The sequence below is a fragment of the Gobius niger genome, assembly GCF_951799975.1.
Source record: "Gobius niger genome assembly, chromosome: 3".
Lineage (NCBI taxonomy): Eukaryota > Metazoa > Chordata > Actinopteri > Gobiiformes > Gobiidae > Gobius > Gobius niger.
In genome coordinates, this window is record NC_136854.1 from 19,367,775 (window position 1) to 19,389,900 (window position 22,126).

Sequence of the window (22,126 nt, forward strand, 5' to 3'; positions counted from 1 at the left end):
TCTTGGGAAAGACACTTAACTTCTTAAATGAACAGGCCATCGTTTTTCCATGCTGAGATATGTTCTTACCTGAGCTTAGATGAGTTGATGCGTACCTGTCTGGTCTTTGTGCGTGCGCTCAGTCACGCAAAAACACCGAACATGTTGTTACCTTTTACTCTCTCCTATTTAAACACAGTTAAGTGAGTAGTCACAGTAAAGATGCGTATCTATCTAGTCTTTGTGCACGCACTCAGTCACGCAAAAAGACCAAACATGTTGTTAGCATTAGCCACTCCTCCTCTCCTCTATGGGGCCAAACAGGGATGAAGTTAGAAGCGACCAAGTTCTTCCACGTTTTCCCTATTTAAACACAGTTAAGTGAGTAGTTACAGTAAAGTGAAGATACGGACGCCGAAGTGCCCCTAAGGTGTTATTACGCCATGTAATATAGTACCCCATTTAATCTGCTTAGAAAATCGACATGTTTAATTTTCTGTGACTATACTTGGATCGTGTAACTACTCACGTAACTGTATTTAAATAGGGAAAACGTGGAAGAGCTTGGTCGCTTCTAACTTCATCCCTGTTTGGCCGCATAGAGGAGAGGAGGAGTGGCTAAATGCTAACAACATGTGTGGTGTTTTGGTGTGACTGAGTGCGTGCACAAAGACTAGACAGATACGCTTCAACTCGTCTAAGCTCAGGTAAGAACATATCTCAGTATGGAAAAACGGTGGCCTGTTCCTTTAACCCCGCCTTAACTGAGCACATCCTCTCCAGTTCAGCTTTACTCGAATCTGAAGGCTTCTTGACTGGAGAGTTTACAGCTAATAGGCCAGTGTGACACCTAAGCAACGGCCAACTTTCCTCATTTTTGTTGTCATATTTTTGTCACGTTTTGTTTATCACATTGTGTCACATTTTTGTCACGTTTTGTTCATCACATTGTGTCACATTTTTGTTGCGTTTTCATCATGTTTTCATTGCGTTTGAACTTGAAAACAAAAACAAGGGAGTAACTCAGATGAGTTTTGCAGGCTTTAGCTTTCAAAAGAGTCATTACCCAGGCTACAGGCAGGCAGTAAGCTCTCAGGTCAAGAAGCTTTAAGATTTGGGTAAAGCTGAACAGGAGAAAACGTGCTCGTGGGGGTTAAGAGGTGAAAATGCAGATCTGACAATGCACTTGTGAGCCATGATGAGTGTGAATGACGTCCAAACTAGAATAAAGGCATTTCATGATAATTGACTAACACACCACATTCACAAATGTCTTGCCCAAGGACACAACGACGGTAGGCCGCAGTTTGAGCAGGAAATCAAACCACTGAGCACTCTGTCACCACATGATTGTTTCATGGCACACCGCTCCACAGTTTTAACTTGGTCCAATGTGTCGACGTTCATACTTATCAAGGCAAACTTATCTGCTTCCTGTAAGTTTTTCATCACTTGCTTGCACTGATAAGAAAACGGATGCGGACGTTTCAACACAAAGGGGATCAATATCACACTGGATCAGATAAGGACACAGAAAACATAATTATACAGACATGTAATACTTCCTTTAAACATCAGGAGTGATTTCTCTAGAGCACCACCTTTCTGATGTCAATATACAAAAGGATTTTTCGCGTTGCAATAAGGGACGTTTACTCTCATGATGAAAGGAAATGTTGGTGATGGGGGAGTTTGGTGGTGGGTTTCTGCCCCCCTGTGGTCAACCCCACAAGGTGTCAGGGCTTTCCCTTCAACCCAGACCAGCTTTGTGACTTAATATGGGCTCTATTTTGGAGAGAAAACTTATGGAGTATAATCAGGTTTTCATCCGTTTGAAGGATTGTGTTTGGTGCAGGGAGCTCATTTTAGACTAATCTGTGAGGAAGATAATGTGAGATATTCATGTATTTTACTATTAGGAAATTTCAATTGTGTTTGTTTGCTTATTTTGGATGATGGCCCTATCCCACTTCGAGTTTTTAGAGCTTAAATATGTCGGTCCACCCTCCTTTTAGTACTTTATACCCCACATTGCACACTCCTCTTCAACTTTACAAATAAATAACTCACAGTATATTAGAAATTGATATAATCATTATGCAGCTAATGATAGCTCAGCCTAGAGGCATCCAATCTATCTATCTATGGTTAGGGGCCAAATGTGTCCTTTAGACCAATTTTTGTCAACCTAGGTTTTTGTTGTTGAATTGGTCCAATCTGACTCTTTTACTCCATGTTTAAAATCCCACTATTGTGATAAACTCAATATAGGGGGAAAAGATGGTAACAAACGACACAATGAAACAATCAGCACTCAGCTATATCTATCCCAAGCAATTGGATTGCTGAAAAAAAATGTCACTGACTGAGAGGAAGAGAAATCTTGAAATAATCAAATGAATGAAACCCGGCTTTATAAACCAAAACAATGAGATGCTAAAATTGTACTTCCAAAGTTCAGGTCTGTGGTTCATTTTCATGTGGTAAAAGTTTCAAAGTAATAAAAGTGATAGAGTTGGGCTTCAGATTGAGGAGCCTGTGTCCCGACTCCTGCTGCTTTCGGATCCGTTGGCTGCTGGTCACAGTTTATTCAGAGCCCCTAGTGAATCATATTATTACATAATACATTGTGCTTTATGTGTATACTCGGCAACATTAAACACAACACTGGTTACTATTGTGTCTATTACGCTAAAGTATTTTTTTTACAGTACATTTCCTTTTGTTTAAAACACCCCGTCCAATGAATATCATGTGAGAGCAAAGTAGAAGATTAAATCTCAATTGATACTGGACCATTTTCTTTTTTATGTGACAAAAGACAATGCAATTCTATATTGTACTTAATTGAAAAGAAATGTACTGGAACTGTTGCTGCGCTTTGGTTGGCTCTGACCCTAAACAGATGTTTTGGCAGCTAGTGGCCTCCGTTCCAGCTGCAGAAAAAAAGTGATGGGAACAACAAGAATAAAAACATATGGCGAAGGCCCATGAGAGATAATGGCCATGGGCGCAGTATCAGGGCCTGTGGGCTCATATACCGCTAAAACAATTGAACTGGATTAGTTGGGTTTTTGTAGTAAAAAAACAATGTTTGATGTTTGGCTCATTAAAGTCTATGAACAGGCCAAAGGGAAACAAAGACTTCTTGCTAATGCCCTTTAAAAGCAAATGAATAAAAGAACAATCAAACTAATGAGACTCAGGAGAGAGGGCTAAAGCTGAAGACAACATTTTCAAATGAAGTTATAATGGAATCTATTATGGTCAAACCAACACCGCACTGCACATCCTTTTCAGCTTTGACTTGAATGACAAAGACTACATTATCAACTCAAATGCTAGACATGGAGGCAGGCCTTTGTCAGGGATGGTTCTCTGCTCTGCACAGTTCAGATGCATCAAATGAAGAGAACTAATTCACCAATGGAGAATCTACCCTACTTTAGTTATCTTTCAACCTGTGACATTTGTCTTTAACTGTACAGGGTCAAACAACCCCAGTCCAATTGACGACTTTGAAATACTTCACTACGATGTAACTCTTCTGGGTGACTGGAAACTTGCACGAAATTGCAACTCAAGCCTAGACCCTATCTCATTTTTGTTTTAAGCTACTGTTTTTTTTACGCAACTTCAAATGAAAAGAATAACTTCCCTGTGCAAAACAATAAAACGTCAAAAGAACCACCACTTAATGGGGCAATCCAGATTCAAAACATCAAACAATGGCACAAATGGAAGCGTTCAGCCATAAATATAAATCAACAAATGCTTTCATACCAAACAAACTTTTTCAATCTCATTTATTGATCTTTAAAACATTTTCTATACACCATCATCATCATCTTCTTCTGAGGGAGGAAGCCCAGTTAACGCAGCATCTCATTTGATCCCACTCTTGCTCATGGTCTGGGCCTTGCACACTCCTTTGCCGGCCACTTCAAAGGCGGCTCCTTTGTAGGTTGCAACGCACTGTGCGTCCGTGAGCAAGTCGGGCTGGACCTGCTCCCAGACCTTCTTCTTGGGGTTCAGCTCTTTGTCGGGCTCACCTGAAAACAACAGGTCTGTTTAGTGCGTTGGCATCTGGTCTGTTCAGTGCTCGTCTATCACGCATCGATCCAACACTGATCAAACAGAATATAGCACCACGTCCTGATTTCACCTGAGTCGTCCTTTTAAACATATTCAGTCATTGTGATGGATGGCCTCCCTTCACTGAATATTTTAGGTGAACTCTCGAGCTCTCGTCAACAATACGGCCAATACAAATGATGTGAATATGAGTAAGAGATTTTGGACGTAATGTGTCAAGCCAAATACAATGTTATTTCTCCCACATGACCCTGCTGCGATCAAAAACTATTAATGCATGGGGTGTTACAAGTCTGGCCTTTTTATTTGGATTTTGATGGTTGGCTGAATGGCTGATACTGGCGCGAATCTCGCAAGCGTCAATTTCACAACTGTCCAGAGGCGTGAGGACGCAAATGTGTTTCATTTTCCAAAGTGTCCGGCAAAAGATCTGAGGAGGGTTTGATGAGCAACTTGTGAGCATTGAGTTCATGCACGAGTCCTGGGCCCGTAAGAAAGAGGAATCACGGACAGTTGCGTGCACTCACTGTGAACTGCCCGTAATTTAATCAACAAATTTAATATACAAAACCCAGTGTTCAAACATAATTTGTGCATAAGTAAAGCTTTCCTTTTCCTCTGTAATTTCAAACCTGCGTGAGTCCTTAACCAATAAACCAAATCAAGGGGAGTTGTATCTGTAGACAAACTCACAGCTGCACTGTTTCTGGCCTGAATACGCAACGACACCCTTCATTTGCTAAAAACAGGGACATTCTGTGGAAAGTTGGCTGGAATAACACAGCGTGCAGAAATACTTGGGTTTGTCTCCAGTGTCCCGTTTCATATACCTGCGAAACCCTGGAAAGTCACTCTGTCTCCGGGTACGGCTCCACTCGGAGGGTCCAGGATTTCCACTTTGTCTGGGGAGCTGGCGCACATCACCATGGCCTGGGACACCACTCCTCTCATCTTGGCCGGCTTCAGGTTACACAGGAGCACTGCCATGCGGTTCTGCATCTGTAGGGGGTAAAGAATAAAAACTAATGATTTCACAGAACATGAAATCACACTAAATCTTTTAAACCAGGGCCTACACTATGAAGCTGGATTAGAGGCTTTAATGGCACTCTTAAGCTGGGTCACTTTCTATTGGGCTAGTTCTATATTTTAACATGCAAATACCCTACTCTGGACCAGGGCAAGTTCCCGTATAAGATAAGAAGATTGTTTGTTACCCAATCAGAAGAGAGAATCAAATACCCTACTCTAGACCAGGGCAAGTTCCCGTATAAGATAAGAAGATTGTTTGTTGACCAATCAAAAGAGAGAATCCAGCAGCTCTTTGCCAAACCCGAGCGCGGACTCTGCCCAGAGGAAGAAGGTGGAAGCAGGAGAACTGACATCGTGTTGCAACTTTTATGAGTGATAAACTTGTAACAAATTTGAACATTAAAATGTGTGTGAAATATTCGCCATGAGTTAGTCCATTTATCTAAATATCAAAATCCATGCACTCTCTGGTGATGCGGCCTGTGATTGGGCCCTTAGCATCAACTCCAACAATCCCACATGAACGGAGAAACCCAGAGCCAATGGCTAACGTGCTTCGCAGTATGGCTTGTCCAGAGACCCTAATGTCTATGTTAGACTACGCCAAAATAAAGGAAACCTATCCAGGATAAGTTCAACCAGCTTCATAGTATGGGCCCAGGAAACAAAGAGGTTTACTGGACGTAAAAATAACAGAATATTTAAGTGTACATTTACAGTTATCCGAGTGGCTGGATGACTCTACAATATTACAGTATGATATTACAGATAACATGATTGAACGCAAGTACCTGGTCAAGAGGTATGTGCTTGACCAGGCCGCTGACCACAGTCCTGGGAGCGGCCTCTCCTATGTCCACCTGCTCCACATACAGGCTGTCAGCGTCCGGGTGCTTCTCTGCCGAGACGATGCGTCCAATGCGCAGGTCCAGTCGGGACACATCCACTTTGGCTTCATCTTGGCTCGGGACAGGCTGCTTCTTCTCAGCCTTCTCTGTGACAGCAAAGTCAAGAAATACTGTTATGCAAACTATAGGTTCAAAGACTCAAGCTCAGATTTCATACAACTGAAAATACTCAGCAAGAATTAGAGCTGATATGAGAGTAAAGGAGCCGAGTTTCCAGCGTGGAAAGTCAAACAGCAGTGACTCGTGTTTGAGACAGCTTTCATGGTCAGTCAGTAAATGTGCACATTATTACAGGAAATGTTTGTGTAGAAGCACTTTTCAAGTGGTATGTTCCCAAGCAAAATTATGAACAATAAGTCAGAGATCAAACACCACTTGGTATCCATGTGGAATTCACTTTAATTTCCTGCCATAAAAGAAAACAAAAGCCACCAATAGAATGCCTCAGGCGGGCATGTGTTTCATCTCATCAATAAATATATTCAAGCAAAGAAAAGACATGAGGTGCAAACTGAGGGTAAATGACAAAACCAGGGGACACGTGGGCCAAGTGCTCCATGCTCCAGTGACATAACAGAATAGCAGGCTGTTCTTCTCCATTAAAATACCTCCATTTAGATTCAGTCTCTACAGTGGACAGCACTGATCAAGTGATCAGCCAGTCTTTAATCAGCCTCTGCGCTAAATCGATTCCAACTGTGCCCTTTGATTGTGTGCTGCACTATGATGACAGCACAACAAAATCACATTTGCACATCTCCATTGAGATTACACGAGCTTTGTAGCTAACAAGAAATGACGAGGTGGAAATTGAACTATATCAAATGTGGAGGAGGAATAGACTGTGACATCTGGAAAACGTACTCAACACAAACATGAATTGGTCACACACACGAAGCCTCTTCACTCTTGATTATAGACATGAGGACAAAGAACACTTCAGTTTCCATATTAACCAACAGTGAAACAGACGATGAGTGATTTATTACTGGCAAATCTGTTCCTACCCTCAGCATTTGGGAGTTAGAGATCAGACAGATGACTTTGTTTAAGCTTTGAGTTTAAGATGTCCAAGTACCTTGTTGAGCCATTACAAGCTGAATGGATAACATCTCCAATTCTTACCTTTTTTCTCTGGCTTCTTCTTCTTGCCCTCATCTTTGGGAGCGGGGCTCTGGGCTGGGGCAGTGGGAGAGGCAGGGTTGGCAGGCTCAGAGTTTGAGGGGGGTGTGGGTTTTGAACTGCACTCCACACTGTTCGCACCTGATGACATTGGGACGTCCAGCACTGCACATGGAGCCAGACAGACAGACAATATCATAATAAAAAAGGTGCATCTATTTGCAGAGAGGTTATTGCATCAAAACAAAACAAAAATTATACTGAAGAAGTTTTATTTACAAACAGCACTCCTGATGCAAACAGGGCTGAAAATCACAATGTCAGAGCGGATGGAAAGTAGGAAACTGAGCCATGGAGTAAAAAACATTGCGCTGCTAAAAAGAAGTAACCATTCATTTGAGGCGCCTGCAGTTTGAGCAGTACACAGAGGAGCAGCTCAGTCTGACAAACACAGGTCTGCAGGCACACTGCGGTCGCAGGAATGCTTTTTAATCACCTTAATTCTATGTTCAGAAGAAGGATAGAGATGTTTCCGGTTTACATAGGAATTACAGGCAAACACATTTTTAACTCTTGAAATTTGCTTGGCATAGTTTATGTCAATATGTTTTTCACCTGAACATCAGGACATCACGCAGCTTTGAACATTTGTGCAGTCATGTGTTTATACATGTTGGAAATAAAGTAACTTGATTTTTTATTTTAGAGCACTTGATTGGCCAAGATAAATATATAAAGTAAAGCTGGAGATGAGGTGATGGTTGTAGAATATTTTAACAGTGCCTATTATTCTTATTCTATTTTAGATCTTGACATGCCTTAAAGCACTCCTTCTCAAATAGTGAACGAAATAGAAGAGAAAAAAAAGAAGCCTTAAAGCAAACATTGCACATTTTCCGAAACAGGCGTGTAGTCCCTGAAACTTGCATGAAAAGAAGAGCTTTCATTAGAAGGAATGGTGTTTGACTTTATGATTAGTACCAAATAAATATGTAAAAAAAATAACACCAACACTAAGGCAAACTTATTAGCAAAGACAAAAGCCCAACATACCTCCCTTCTTCTTCTCTTTTTCTAGTAGAGTTTTCTTAAGTTGTTCAATCTCACTCTTTAGTCTGGCGTTCTCCACCATCAGTTTCTTTTCTTCCCTGGCACTGGCCTGGACCACTGAAAACACAGGATATACAGCATGGAACCAATTTTTTCGAATAAAAATACATGTGTTAAAATAGTAAAACTAATATAATTATCACTTTATTCAAGACAGTTATTGGATATTGTAATTGCACCTCATATTGTGCAGCCCAAGTGGTTTACATTATATCTTAAATTTCATCATCTTACTGGTTTTCTCCTTTAGCAGCTGGACTTGCTGTTTAAGGTACTCGATGATCTGGTCCGCCTCTGCCGCTCTCTGCTCCAGTCTCAACAATGGATTGTGCCCCGACATCCTGACCAGTGTGCGAGCCAAAAACCTACAAAAAAAAGGAACCAAATTCTAAACAACATATCCAGGCAATACGTGAGCAAATAAATGAGTTTCAGAGTTTCATCCAAGCCACAAAACATACCCTGGAGAAGAGCGCAGGCTGATGTTGTCCTTTGTCAGTCTCAACAAAAACTAAACTCAGTTATTTTCACTGTCAGGTCTTAACAATAAGACAGTGATGCAATTGGCAACTTTACAACATTATAATCCATTTGAGGACTACACATGACTTGAAGTAATGTATGTAAATAATATTCACACAGTTTGTCAGTGGGATGATATAGAAAAATACAAAGAAAACGACTTAAACGGAGTTTAGCCAAACTGCCACTAGAAATGAATAAGGTATTTACAAGGCTAAGGAATAGAGGATAAAAAGACTTCAACAAGCTGCTAAGAGCCACAAGAAAACAACAGCTGGCCTCAGATGAAAACAAAACGTGGTGAACGAGGAAATTAGAAACACAAAAGCCCTGCACTTGATTGAATCAAGGATCAAAGCTTTGTTTTCTAAGAAAGTCAGTAGATTTAAGCAGCACGAATGAAGGAGTAATAACACAACCCACATAAAGGACTATCAAGTTTGGATTGGATGCGCTTTGGAAATGCACGGTCAGTATTATCCACACAAGAATTTGAACATAATCACGTCATTGGTTTTAGATTTCACAGGCAAATGTGGTAGTACACAATAAATAAGTGGATGGGGTAATAAGACACTCCTGAACTAAACTGACAAATACATTGGCAGTGTATCAGAAAACAGTTGTCAGCAACACACAATAATTAAAGGGCATCCAATTACAAGCCCACGTCCTGGCCCTTGCTTAAAATAGCCATGATATTGAGAACTAGTGAAGCAGAGTAAATGTATGAAAATTGTCTAATGTTAAAATGTACATGCACTATGTAGAACAGTTCCAGATTTAAGAGCCAAGTTACATTATTTTAGTTTATTTTAATTACATGCTGAAATGTCTTCATTTGCATTCTGCAAAGCAATCAAAATGTTTAATTTCATGGCACTAACACTGGACTTGTTTAAGACATGGATGTGGTTTAGGACTATAGGAGTTTAGGACCATATTTTTGAACAAAGCAACAGCAATCCTCTAACAGTGCTAGCACTGTATGATGGATGAAAGTAATGTTGAGTTGCAATACTCAACACATATTAAAATTTGACCATAAAACGAGAGAAAATGTGCATTTTGATGTGCATTGGTTTGCAACACATTGCATCATTCACAGTCTCCTAAATAGAAAGTTAACTCACACTAATGCTAGTTCTCAGGTCCATCTATAAAGGACTCTGTAAAATAGTCAATAGTCTATCACGTTTTAATTAAAATGGGATCACGGCTCGTGTAATGTTTTTCCCAGGATGTTAATGTGGCTCGTTGAGCTAAAATGCAAACAGAATTCACAAAAATGTTCAACTTACATGGACACAGCACCAACCTCGCACGCTTTAACCCCTCACAGGGACCTGACAGCTGCTTCACACTAACCCGGCAGTGAACAGACAGCAAAAACGCTGCAGAAACAGGCCCCTTACTGCAGATGTACAACTACTATGGATGTTGTTGCTCTGCGCAGCTCTCGGCTAGCGTGAGTATCCATGTTACTTATTGATCAGCCATCACTGCGTGTGTTAGCTGTACTTGCAATTGCCTGTCTACAATTGTTTCTATTTTTTCTTATTTCACAAATCCGCCAAAACAAAAATATACAAATTGAATGCGCAGTTATCTGAAACGGTGAGAGTTGTTCAGCAGAGTGGTTACCTTCAGGTCTTTTTTTCTTTCTTTTGTCGCTTGATATTTACGTCACTGGTCACGTTCACTCAGCTGTTCCGAGCGCATCACAGACAGAGGAAATAAAAAATGTATACTTCCATAAAACCCATTTAAGATGTCCCTAAAGTCTTCGTTTTAACCGTGAGTAAATTTGCACGTGTGTATTACACCATAAATGCAACGGCTAATTATTTTTGCTTATTTATTTGTGTGTTGTGCATCGCTGTTATGCTCATCTCCATAATACCCAAAGCCCTGTTAAAATGTTCATTCATGTGTAACGAAATGTACATTAATCTGTAGCAAAACATATTGATGTAATCATTCAATGAAACATGTTAAAAGCTAGCGCTCTTCACACAGTGCATCCTTGTTTACACTAGAGGGTTGAAAGTAGAATGCGGCCTCTCAAGGATGCGCAGCTGGGGGCTTTCACCTTCTTCGCCTCAGCCCTACCCCATGATGTCTGTGGAAGCAACGGTCTGCCCCTCACTCCCAACTCTATCAAAATCCTGGGACGCTTTCAGATCCTCAAGACCATCACACACCCCAGGCTGTGTCAGTATGTGGACATCTCCAGAGGAAAACATGGTGAGCAATGGTCAGATGTCATCTATTAGATTGCAGTAGGTATAAACTGATGGGTAGGTTTAGTGCCAATTTGTTAGTGTTAAATGTTTTAGCTTTGTGATTTCTTCTTCCTCAACAGAGCGACTAATAGTGGTTGGCGAGCATTATGAAAGCAGCTTGAGAGATTATCAAAAGCAAGGGAAAACTGCAAGGTAATAAGCTACAAGCATAATAAATTTAATAGGTTGTAATGGTTTAGAGCAGTGGTTCTCAACCTGGGGGTCGGGACCCCCAAGAGGGTCACGAGACAAATTTGGGGGGTCGCCAGATCATGTAGATAAAATATACATACTTTTTTTTGCGTATATTATAATATTTCATTGTCGCATGTGTGTGCTATTTTACCAGAGTGCCATTATATGTTCATTGATGAATTTTTTTTTAGCCATTTGTTTTTTCCTTTGTTTTTTAAAAATTGTGCAGGCGAATGTTCCGATTTCATTCGGTGTGACCTGGGCGGGGGGTCACAAACCCCTTTAACTGTTATAAAGGGGGTCGCGTCGCGGCTCCAAAAGGTTGAGAACCACCTGTTTAGAGTAACATAAAAGTATGGTTTGGGGAAGTGGAGTAGAGCTTGATTTCTGATGCCTTCCATAATAATAATAATAATCCAATGGAGATTATAAAATGTAAAATACTGGGGGAATAGTTCACATAAAAGCATTGTGACACTATAGTGGGTTATTTACCAGTAGTGACCCGCAGTTAACAGACATACAATTTATGACATTCAATCCCAGACTCTATAATGAACTCTCTGTTCATTGTTTTTTCCTTAGCGCACAGAAGGTGCTGCAGGTTGCGTATGAAGTCCTTGAAGGCCTGGAGTTCATAAACAAACATGGCATGGTGCACAGAGCCCTCAGTGGACACAACGTGCTCCTGGACTGCAAGGTACATCTATCTTCTTCACAACACACACATAGAGAAATGTCAATCTTTGTATTCGTGCTGTCTTTTTAGGGCAACGTCAAGCTTGCGAAGTTTGGGCTCTATCACATGACTGATCATGGAGCGGATGTGGATTTCCCCATCGGGTAAACTGATTCCTCTCTAGAGTTTAATTCCCATTCACGCATGTTTTTTGTTACTGATCATAAAATACCAACAGACCATAAAATGAATGCATTGTAGTTAATTTCTCTTCATAGATATCAGGTTAAGGGATATTATAACTTTTTTCTGTATCCAAAAGGCTTTTCATCATCTATCTGGTAACACTAAGATCAAAACAAACTAACATTTGTGATTGTTGTTGAACTTTATAATTTTAGACTTTTGTATTCGTGATGTCATCTTATTATGTGTCATCTTTGTTTATTCATCAGGTACCCGTCATACCTTGCTCCAGAGGTCATCGCTCAGGGTTCATTTCACCCTAGCGACCGTTCCCACGAAGACACGCCTCCACCTTCCGGTCCCAAATCGGATGTGTGGTCACTTGGGATTTTACTTTTTGAACTATGCGCTGTAAGCAATCCAAACAATAAGTACGATTATGTCCACAACATGATGGTCTACTTCGATTGCATGTTTTCTTGTAACTTCCTTTCAAATGTCCTATGACAGGGAAGGCGACTGCTGCACAATATTGAAATAAGTGAGCGACTTAAGTTCATTTTGACCTTGGGTGAGTGAAATGAATGCAATCTTTACAAGTAGTGTCTAAAATGGCGTAAAACGATGATCGAGTTGTGTTCCTTTTCACAGGTTGCATGGATGACATTGTTACTGTCCTTGCTGAGGAACACGGTTGCCTTGATCAGATTAAGGTATTTTTAAGTCTTTCTTTTCATAATCGTAAGACAAATGTAGTATTTATTCAATGCAAACCATATTTTATTGACAGGACCAGCCTGAAAATGTCCAGGAGTTATTAAGGAAATGCCTGACCTTTCTTCCATCCAAAAGGTAAATGTGCTCAGTGTTACTTAGTCACCCGTGAAATGAAATTCATACTTCACTTTGTCTTCTTCTTCCAGATGCAGGAATATTTTAAATGTTATAAGGTTTACCAGACTGCATGTTGCATAAGGTTTCAATATGACTGAAAAAGGAGACAGACTTCAGTAAAGCTCCTAAGTTGATATTTTATTCAGTATCGTAGGACTTTAAGGCACATGGGTATAGGATGAAAATTGCATAATAGTTATGGTACTCATATACAAGGCTGTCTCCTAATTTATAACAGAATATTATAATTAATCATAAACCCAACCCTAACTCTAAATATAGAATGTTTTTCATGGCAATAATATGGAAATGCGTCTGTATTATTCCCCCATATCCAAATTTACCATGTTATTTCCTTCTATTGTATTATAACTGTAAATGGGGGACCGTATTTTCCAGACTATAAGTCGCTCCGGAGTATAAATCGCACCAGCCAAAAAATGCAAGAAACATATATAAGTCGCTCTGGAGTATAAGTCGCACCAGCCTTGGCAACCACCTGGGCATGGAGGTGTAAACTGCACCATTGACAAGCCTCTCCCGGCAGCACATTGTTCAAGCTCTCATTTGCGAACTCGTTCCTCTAGTTGTGGCCACCTAGCTTTTAGCCTGCGAGTAGCTTTTTTTGTTTTCTTCACTGCCGTAAGAGTGACCTCTGCTTTTCGCCAGTTTCTCGCTCACTCTAAACTTTCTTTCTGCTGCTCGATTACCGTTTTTTAAGTCTTCAGTGATAAACAAACATGTAAAATTGTATATTTTGATACATAAGTCGCACGTGAGTAAAAGTTGCACTCTGGGCCAAACTATTAAAACAAGTACGACTTAAAGTACGGAAAATACGGTATATTAGACATATTTTTTAAGGAGCATCTAAAAATATCATAAATAACATATGGGTCTTGCTCTTCTCTAGGCCAACCCCTGCTGAGTTGCTGAGAGACCCTGTTTTCTCTGGAATCTCCTTTCTCTACTCGCCCTTTCAGAAGCCTGTGAGTTTGTTTTCCTCCTCTCTGCGCTGCGCTCACTTAGAACTCCCAGAAGACATCAACGAGCTTTGCAAAGGTCTGACCTTTTGTCTAACGGCAACTTTCTTCCCATGCCAAAACATGAGTAGTCCAAATGTTCTTATAATCGTGCTTCGTTTGTGTGCGCATTTGTAGATGATGATGAAGACTACCTGTCGGAAAGAGCCATCGATGAAGTTTACCATCTGTGGTGCTTGGCAGGAGGAGACCTAGAGAAGGAACTGACCAATAAGGGCATTATACAGTCCAAGCCTCCAATCTGTACACTGCCGAAGTACGTGATACTCTATGAACTTATCGCTGTTGTTGAGCGTGATGCTGACTGTCTGATTTCATTCCGTGTTAAGTTTCGTCTTGGAGGATGGTGAGATATTTGGACAAGCGAGAGACCGCAGCTTTTTGCTGGACGACACAACAGTCACACTGTCATTGTGCCAACTCAGAAATGTAAGACTCCCCCACCCATCTTAGTTAAGTTGAAAAATAAAATAAAAATGACAGCCCATTTAAAGCGTTATTGCCTAGCTCTCACATTCCCCCCCGCACATCCTTCATCCTTCAACATAATAATAGACAATTATAAGTAATATCGATATCTATATATCAGCTTTGCTAGTGAATCAACCAAGGCAGACCAGCTTATATTAATACAGTCTGCTCCAGCTGATTTACGCTTTTACATCTGTGTTAGTAAAGGATAAAACACTATATTTGTGCTATATTTACATTTGTGAGTTTACAATGTTGGCCTAAAAGTGGCAAAGGAGAAATAGATAATTTACTTACTTAAGTTTATCAAATTCCCTAATTAATTTGAGTTATTTTGCTAACATGATGTTTTGTGATGTTTTCTCAGTCATCCACATTGTAGTAAAATCTTCCAACGTTATGGACTAGATCGAGATAAGAGTTGGTAACGTCGTCCAAGCTAGAAATCTATCAGTCTATTTACTATCATGAACAAACAAGTTAACATGAGTGAAAACAACACCCTTCGCAACACTATTTTTGAACATTTATTTAATGGCACAATGTTATGAGCAACAGAAAGATGTAACACCAGCTTGATAAAATGGTAAACTGTGTGTAAATGTTGATTTAAATAAATGAAACAGATATCTTTCAACAGAGATTGAAGGATGTCGCTGGAGAAGCGTATTATCCTCTACTTGAAGATGAGTAAGTAGTTTCCTCCTCATTGCAGGATGCCATTGTTATATTTACTACATTGTGTCTTTTGTGCACGCACGCAGGCAGTCGAGTCTACCTCAGTCCAACAGCAGCAACGAGCTCTCCTCCTCTGTCACACTGCCACTCATCATCCGCGAGAGAGACACAGAATACCAGCTCCTCCGAATCATCCTTTTCGACCGGCTGCTCCAGGTCTGAACATGCATCATGCAACTTTGGCCTGCCATGCGTATCACCGATGGTTCCTGTGTCACAACTTGAGAAACATTATTAAATAGATGGGGGGAATAAAGATGGGTTATGTCATAAATTTGCAAAAGAAAAAATACATTTACTGGTAATACCTGAATATCTGGGCATTCCTTCTGATGTCCTCAAAAGGTCAGTGGTAAATCCTCAAGTGTTAATTTTATTCTTCCCGGGAAAATCTTGGATAATGTCACTACAGCTATGTCTACATTCTTCAATTTTAACCAATTGAAATCTCATGCTTTACAGGCCTACCCTTATAAGAAGAATTTGGTGTGGAAAGAGGCCAGAGTGGACATCCCGCCCCTTGTCCGGGGTCTTGCGTGGGCTGCCCTGCTTGGCATCGAGGTAAACAACACATTGGGCGCTAAAAACGCCTGTGTAATAACTATTTGATCAAGCTACTAATTAATCCTTCTTAAACAGGGCGACATTCAGGCCAAATATGAGAGCATTGACAAAGACACGCCCATTCCAACGGACAGACAGGTAACTTTAAAATGCAGATTGACACTCTATTAAGCCTATGGAATTTTAATTATTTACCCCTTGCATTTTTGTCCAGATCGAGGTCGACATCCCACGCTGCCACCAGTACGACGAGCTGCTGTCTTCCCCTCAGGGCCACATCAAGTTCAGGCGGGTGCTCAAAGCCTGGGTGGTCTCGCATCCTGACCTGGTGTACTGGCAGGGTCAGTAGGGGTTTTACTGTCTCTCCTCTGGGGCGTTTGTCAGGTCTCTACTCTACAGTTGTGGGTGTGAGTACTGGGTTTAGACACTAGGTGGCGGCAGTGCTACACCAGTTGGGATTTCGATTGACAGCCATAGATAAAAAGTAATTTTTTGTTGAATCATTGCAGTTTTGTAGGATCTTGTGTGTGACTTTGCAGATTTCATCATGTCAATATTATTGTGATTTTGCTTCTTATATCAACACTCAACACTTTACTCAAATCTAAAAGCTTCTGGGAAAAAAATGTTTTTGTCTTGTTTAAGTGGAAGATCAAATTATTGTAGAACATTTGTTACAAGTATAGAGACTAAAATGGATTTCTTTTTCAGGTCTAGATTCACTCTGTGCCCCATTCCTTTACCTGAATTTTAACAATGAAGGTGTGTATTCAGTAGTATTTTTCTCACGTTTCTGCTTCTCTCTGATAACAAGATTTTCTTTGACTGTTCAAACTCTCCCTACAGCACTGGCGTACGCGTGCATGTCTGCCTTCATCCCCAAATATTTGTACAATTTCTTCTTGAAGGACAACTCTCACGTCATCCAAGGTAACAGAAAAAAGTTGTGTGCAGTTGTGGGCCGCACAATGGCAGCTCTAATTGTTTGTTTATTCTTACAGAGTACTTGACTGTCTTCTCTCAGATGATAGCCTTCCACGACCCTGAACTCAGCAACCATCTGAATGAGATCGGGTTCATCCCCGACGTAAGTGAACAAAAGAATGCATGCCCACAGGGAAAATACTTTCATCTTTGTGTGCTTTTCTGCTGTTGTGTTATTTATCCGTTTGCTAGAAGCTGTGAAACCAGTGCATTTTGAAGAAGGGAAAAAAACATATATAACTCGATCCGGAGTATAAGTCGCACCAGCCTTGGCAACTACCTGGGCATGGAGGCGTAACTGCACCATTGACAGGCCTCTCCCGGCAGCACATTGTTCAAGCTCTCATTTGCAAACTCGTTCCTCTCGCTGTGGCCATCTAACTTTTAGCGCGCGATTAGCTTTTTTTGTTTTCTTCATTGCAGTAAGAATAACCTTCGCTTTTCGCCAGTCCCTCACAAGTTTCTCACTCATTCCAAACTTTCTGCTGTTCGATTACCGTTTTTTAAATCATCAGTGGTACAGGAGTAGCAGATACTGGTACACAAGCCTAGAGCGTATTCTAGTGGTTGTAGTAGTGTGAATAACAAACATCTAAAATTGTATATTTTGATATTTAAAAATAAACAGCCAAACTATGAAAAATGTGTGAATTATAGTCCGGGTAATATGGTAGTTAACATCACTGCCAATCTATAGGAAAAAAAACTGTGCTTTGTTCTGTATATAAAAGTTGGTAAGGAGTGGAAAAAAGGTAGTGAAAAAATCAAATATCGAAGTGAAGTTTTTTTTCAGGAAACAAAGATATAAAAGAAAAAACAAGGCACTTTCCAGCATCAAATTCTCCATTTATATTACAATGTATGTATTATATTACATTAACAAAATCTTAAAAGGGTTTTTTATACTTTTGATCCAGGAAGAGTGCCTTGGATTTCTTTCTTTTCCTTCATAGTTATTAGGCTCATCTTGCCACATCTGGTTACATGCCAACTCTATCTGTGTCGGTCCCAAGCCTGGTTAAATAAAGTCGCAACTTAACAAGCCAAATGTGTCAAATGTCAGATGAGTATCACATGATCATTGAATTGTGTGGTAGCCCCGGAAGAAATGCCCGTTGCAACGTGATAACTGGTAACGGCTGCCGCTGAAACCACTGAGAGCTGACTGCCCAAAAATATTATGGATCATCACTATATATTACACACATAACACAGTTTGCCAAGTTCCAATAGAAACTGACAATTCAATGGTTTTGTTATAAAACTGCAAATACAAATACTGCAAATACGTAAGTGTACAACAAACATAAATATATTGCAAGCTGCCCTGGGTTTAATTGTGTTCACCGCTTCCTCAATCTAATCGCATCGGCTCTGCGGGGCTGGGCATTTCCACTTTCCACTAATCCAATCTGCCTGTCGCTCTGTGCTGCTGCGCAAATTGAGTTGAATTGTGTCTCTTCACTGGTGGCTATAGGGACTATCCAATGAGTCTGGCAGTTCTAACCAGCAGAATCTGGCCTTAAATAACTTTTGAATTGCATCGCGTTGTCTAGTCTTCACAGTGTTGTTGCTGTATTACTCTCTATAGTAGATAACATCTTTACTATTCTTATCACTCTTCACAGCTTTATGCCATTCCCTGGTTCCTGACCATGTTCACACGTAAGTATCAACATCAGAACATTTACACCACAATTAATTGCAGTTATATGTTTCTACAGTATCTAGCGATTTTAGACCGTTGCATATAATTTACACAACTTGCGTTCCCTCTTCTCTCTATCTAGATGTATTTCCGCTGCACAAGATCTTTCACCTGTGGGACACTCTGCTCCTGGGCAACTCCTCATTCCCCTTCTGTATTGGTGTGGCCATCCTGCAGCAGCTACGAGACCGCCTCTTGGCTAATGGCTTTAATGAGTGCATCCTACTGTTCTCGGACCTGCCGGGTAATGAACAAAATTGCGCCTCCTTCTCAGGAGTGGCGAGGTGATAATGTTGTGGCAATGTCATTTTTGTGACATAGAAATCGACATCGAGAGGTGTGTCCGCGAGTCCATCAGTCTCTTCTGTTGGACTCCTAAAAGTGCCACATACAGACAGCACGCTCAGCCGCCCAAACCCGCAGGTGATAACGGCTTTGGGAAAACTGCGTCCTACTTCTCTGAATACCAAGACTTGACTAAGACTGAATTGGTAGGTGTAATAGCAAATATTGCTGTACTAAATACTCTGATATTTTCCCCGTGTGCAATATTATATTTTCCAGTTGGTAACTTGTTTACCTTAGTAAATCCTTTTCGTAGTCACCCTGGGGGTAATACAAGTGTTAATGGAATGATTGGGGTTTCTTTCACCTCCTCATGGTGTCTCTGGCCAGAAAACGACAATTGCAACTTCGCTGCCTTCGGGTCGGAGTCACCAATACACACTAATGGAATCACAAAGAAGAAGCTAACGGGCTAATGGGCAAAGCTAACTGTGGGCTAGCGCCACTTAAACAGTATTTACAGTCAAGTTTGAGTGAAAAATATGATCTCCATTGTGTAGGGGCCTAGGGGCCTTTAAAACGGTGTGAGTATTATTTTATAGAGTTATTTAGTAAATGCTGCGTGGATGGTAGCCTGGCTAGTTGCATGATCTGGCCCATGTATTGTACTGAGTCTGATATTGCTCTATAGAGAATGGATTTCAGGGTGAAACTAACAGTGACAGAGTCATACATTTCTCTGAATGGATGACTCCTCCTTTTCTTCTGTACAAGAGGAGGCACCAGCAGATTACTTCCAAATCCAGTTACATCCAGTACCAAAAAAAGATTTTTAGAGCAGCCCAACGCCCTCCTCCTACAAAAACACAAGCACAGTAACAATGTGTTAAACTAATAAATAGGAACGCTGGGTTCGACATGTCTCCATAGCCTGCACCCCTGCGCTGTGTGGTCCTAACAGCTGGAGGGAAACTAAATCTCTATGGAGCAGTAGCAAATTGTCCTACTCTAGATGGAATAAGTCAAACGGCAAGGCTGCTCAGCTACACTAACATCAATGTGCACCAATAAAGCTGTGGTACTGAACAACCAAGCTCTATATGTGTTGATGATTGATCAAATTCATGTATAGTCTAAATAGCAGACAACACACTATATTTCAAAAGAAATTTGCGATGAGGCAGCCTTTGATCATTCCAAAAGCTGATTTTCATTATACTAGCTTTCTAGGCGCATTGAGTTGCCTTGGGTACAAAATGCAGGGTATAAATAAACATGCCTTGCCGTTATATTGTATGCAATTTACTGTTGTGTGTGCTGCAGTGTCGAGAGCCCCTGTCCCTGAGCGAGCTGAAAGCTGAAGTGTCTCCCAGAATCTCTGCGGAGGACCTGATTGAACTGTGTGAGCTGTCAGTGGCCGCACCCACCAAGAGGACAAAGACGGGCAAACCCAAAATCATCTCTGTGGACATCCGCAGTGTGGAGGAGTATCCTTGCTACTGATGTCAAATCATGATGTAACCCATGTCTCTAATGCGCTGAACACCATGTGACAGTTGGGGAATAAGTTCAGTTATGAGTTCAGTGCTCAGTCACACCTCAAATGTACATCATCTGACCATTTGGAACATCATAACCAAAGTATGTTACACGTATTTACAGTCATTTTTATTTTATACTCTTTTAGGGGTGGGCCCATAGTTGATGGTCATGGGAGAAATGTGTCTGGGTGCTACATTGCGGGCGCCCCCTGCCCCGGACAGGTTATCCTGGCAGCAGTGAACTATGGGTCAAATGAGGAGGACACATTTTTCTTGTCACATGGGCCTATTTCTCAGCAGTGGCATGACATAGTGCACAGTTTCGTCAGATGATTTACTGATGATCAGAGAGAAACGGGAAAAGAGGTAAGAAGTCTGAGGCCTAAAGAGTCTTTTTGGTCTATCACTAGACTGGCGTTGCTTAATAGTAAGTCCTTGCTTCCCTAAATGGGCCACAGTCCTTGAGATGAAAATGAAAGGGAAAATCAGTGAAATAGTGTATAAATGTTAGAATGTTCAATATACTAATCACTTATAATGGTAGAATATTGAATCTGACCGCAAATAAGTTGTGAATTGATCTATATTGTCTGTGGAGAGTATCTCTTTTCCAGTTGTTCGCCCTTAACCCCAATGTGTGCAGTTTCAGCAGAGGCCACATTTCAGGCAGCATTAATGTCCCTTTCAGCTCAGTGTTTAGTCCGGACGGGGAGCTGGTGCAGTGTCCCACGTCAGGAGTGCTGCAGAACTATAGGGGGCGAGTGATTGTGGTCATCAGTCACGCCATAAAGAGTGCAACTATGGTGAGAAGACATTTCCGATCTTTTGTGTACAGTATTACGTACTGCAGTACAAACATATGTGCCAAAAAACAACAATACGGATTTATTAATTACAAACCACATATTTTTTTAGTTTCTCCCCCTGAAAACAAAGACATCATCCAATCTACTGAATAATCTATTTGTTATTTTACTAAAACAACTTGCATCTATTGATTTATACGGAAACTATGTTGTAATGTCATCGGCCATTTCTCACTCTCTGGCCACAACATTTAATTTTAAAGACAGTATTGCAAGCACCTTTAACAGGAAATCCACCATTCTGTGTATTAAGTGTGAATGCGTCCTTATTGAGCCTTTAACCCGAAAAACAAGGTGAAAATTGACATTTTACAGATACAAGTTCATTCATACATTTTTAAATGTATTGATATGCATTCATGTACGAAGTTTACACACATTCTTTTGTATGACAAGATAGCAAACTGGCCCACAAAATATGAAAAATAATAAACAACATGAGAAGGAATTTTTTACTTTGTTTTACTTTGAATGTTTTACTTGTCTAGATTAGAAAATATAACTGCAGTTACAAATATCTGTTGTTTCTCTCCAGTTCGCAGCCCACCTGGTCAAAGTGAACTTTCCTCGCGTCTGTATCCTGGATGGAGGGATTAACAAGTTGAAGCCCACCGGACTGCTCACTGTTCCTTCCCCTCAGATCTGAATCATGTTTGTAGATTCTGTTGGAAAAGTTCTGTAGGGTTTGACTGAATTACTTAAAATGTGTCAAACTATAGCACACTGAAGCGGAAGATGTGTAAATAATTGTATTCCAATAATAACTTTCCATTTCTGTACATTTTCTAATAATAAATACCAGTTGTTTGACCATGTTTTATTGCAGTTTCTGATAGCTGCTTAAGGCAGTGTTATAGCCTGTATACTGTAAATATGGAGGCTGATGGAGTGGATAGCAGGCTTTTAATGTGAAAATGCA

At 40.6% G+C, this 22,126-nt stretch overlaps 2 protein-coding genes across 2 annotated transcripts; one reads left to right on the plus strand and one right to left on the minus strand.

Moving 5' to 3' along the window:
* Positions 1-3,777: 3,777 nt before the first annotated feature.
* aimp1a (aminoacyl tRNA synthetase complex interacting multifunctional protein 1a) lies at positions 3,778-10,224 on the minus strand. Its single transcript, XM_079553870.1, has 7 exons — positions 10,070-10,224; positions 8,481-8,611; positions 8,190-8,303; positions 7,140-7,301; positions 5,898-6,100; positions 4,905-5,073; positions 3,778-4,031 (listed from the first exon to the last, which is right to left on the minus strand). Coding segments are annotated over exons 1-7 (948 nt in total). The 5' UTR covers positions 10,072-10,224; the 3' UTR covers positions 3,778-3,864.
* A 569-nt stretch (positions 10,225-10,793) lies between these two features.
* On the plus strand, positions 10,794-22,009 carry tbck (TBC1 domain containing kinase). The gene is made up of 25 exons (XM_079553839.1): positions 10,794-11,015; positions 11,134-11,206; positions 11,834-11,948; positions 12,018-12,091; positions 12,383-12,524; positions 12,624-12,684; positions 12,765-12,826; positions 12,904-12,965; positions 13,921-14,069; positions 14,168-14,306; positions 14,380-14,479; positions 15,162-15,211; positions 15,286-15,415; positions 15,722-15,820; positions 15,899-15,961; positions 16,038-16,164; positions 16,535-16,585; positions 16,670-16,753; positions 16,825-16,910; positions 18,436-18,472; positions 18,598-18,759; positions 18,837-19,006; positions 20,124-20,287; positions 20,985-21,144; positions 21,743-22,009. Exons 1-25 carry the CDS (start codon positions 10,823-10,825, stop codon positions 21,851-21,853), a joined length of 2,664 nt encoding a protein of 887 aa, XP_079409965.1. The 5' UTR covers positions 10,794-10,822; the 3' UTR covers positions 21,854-22,009.
* Positions 22,010-22,126: the final 117 nt, after the last annotated feature.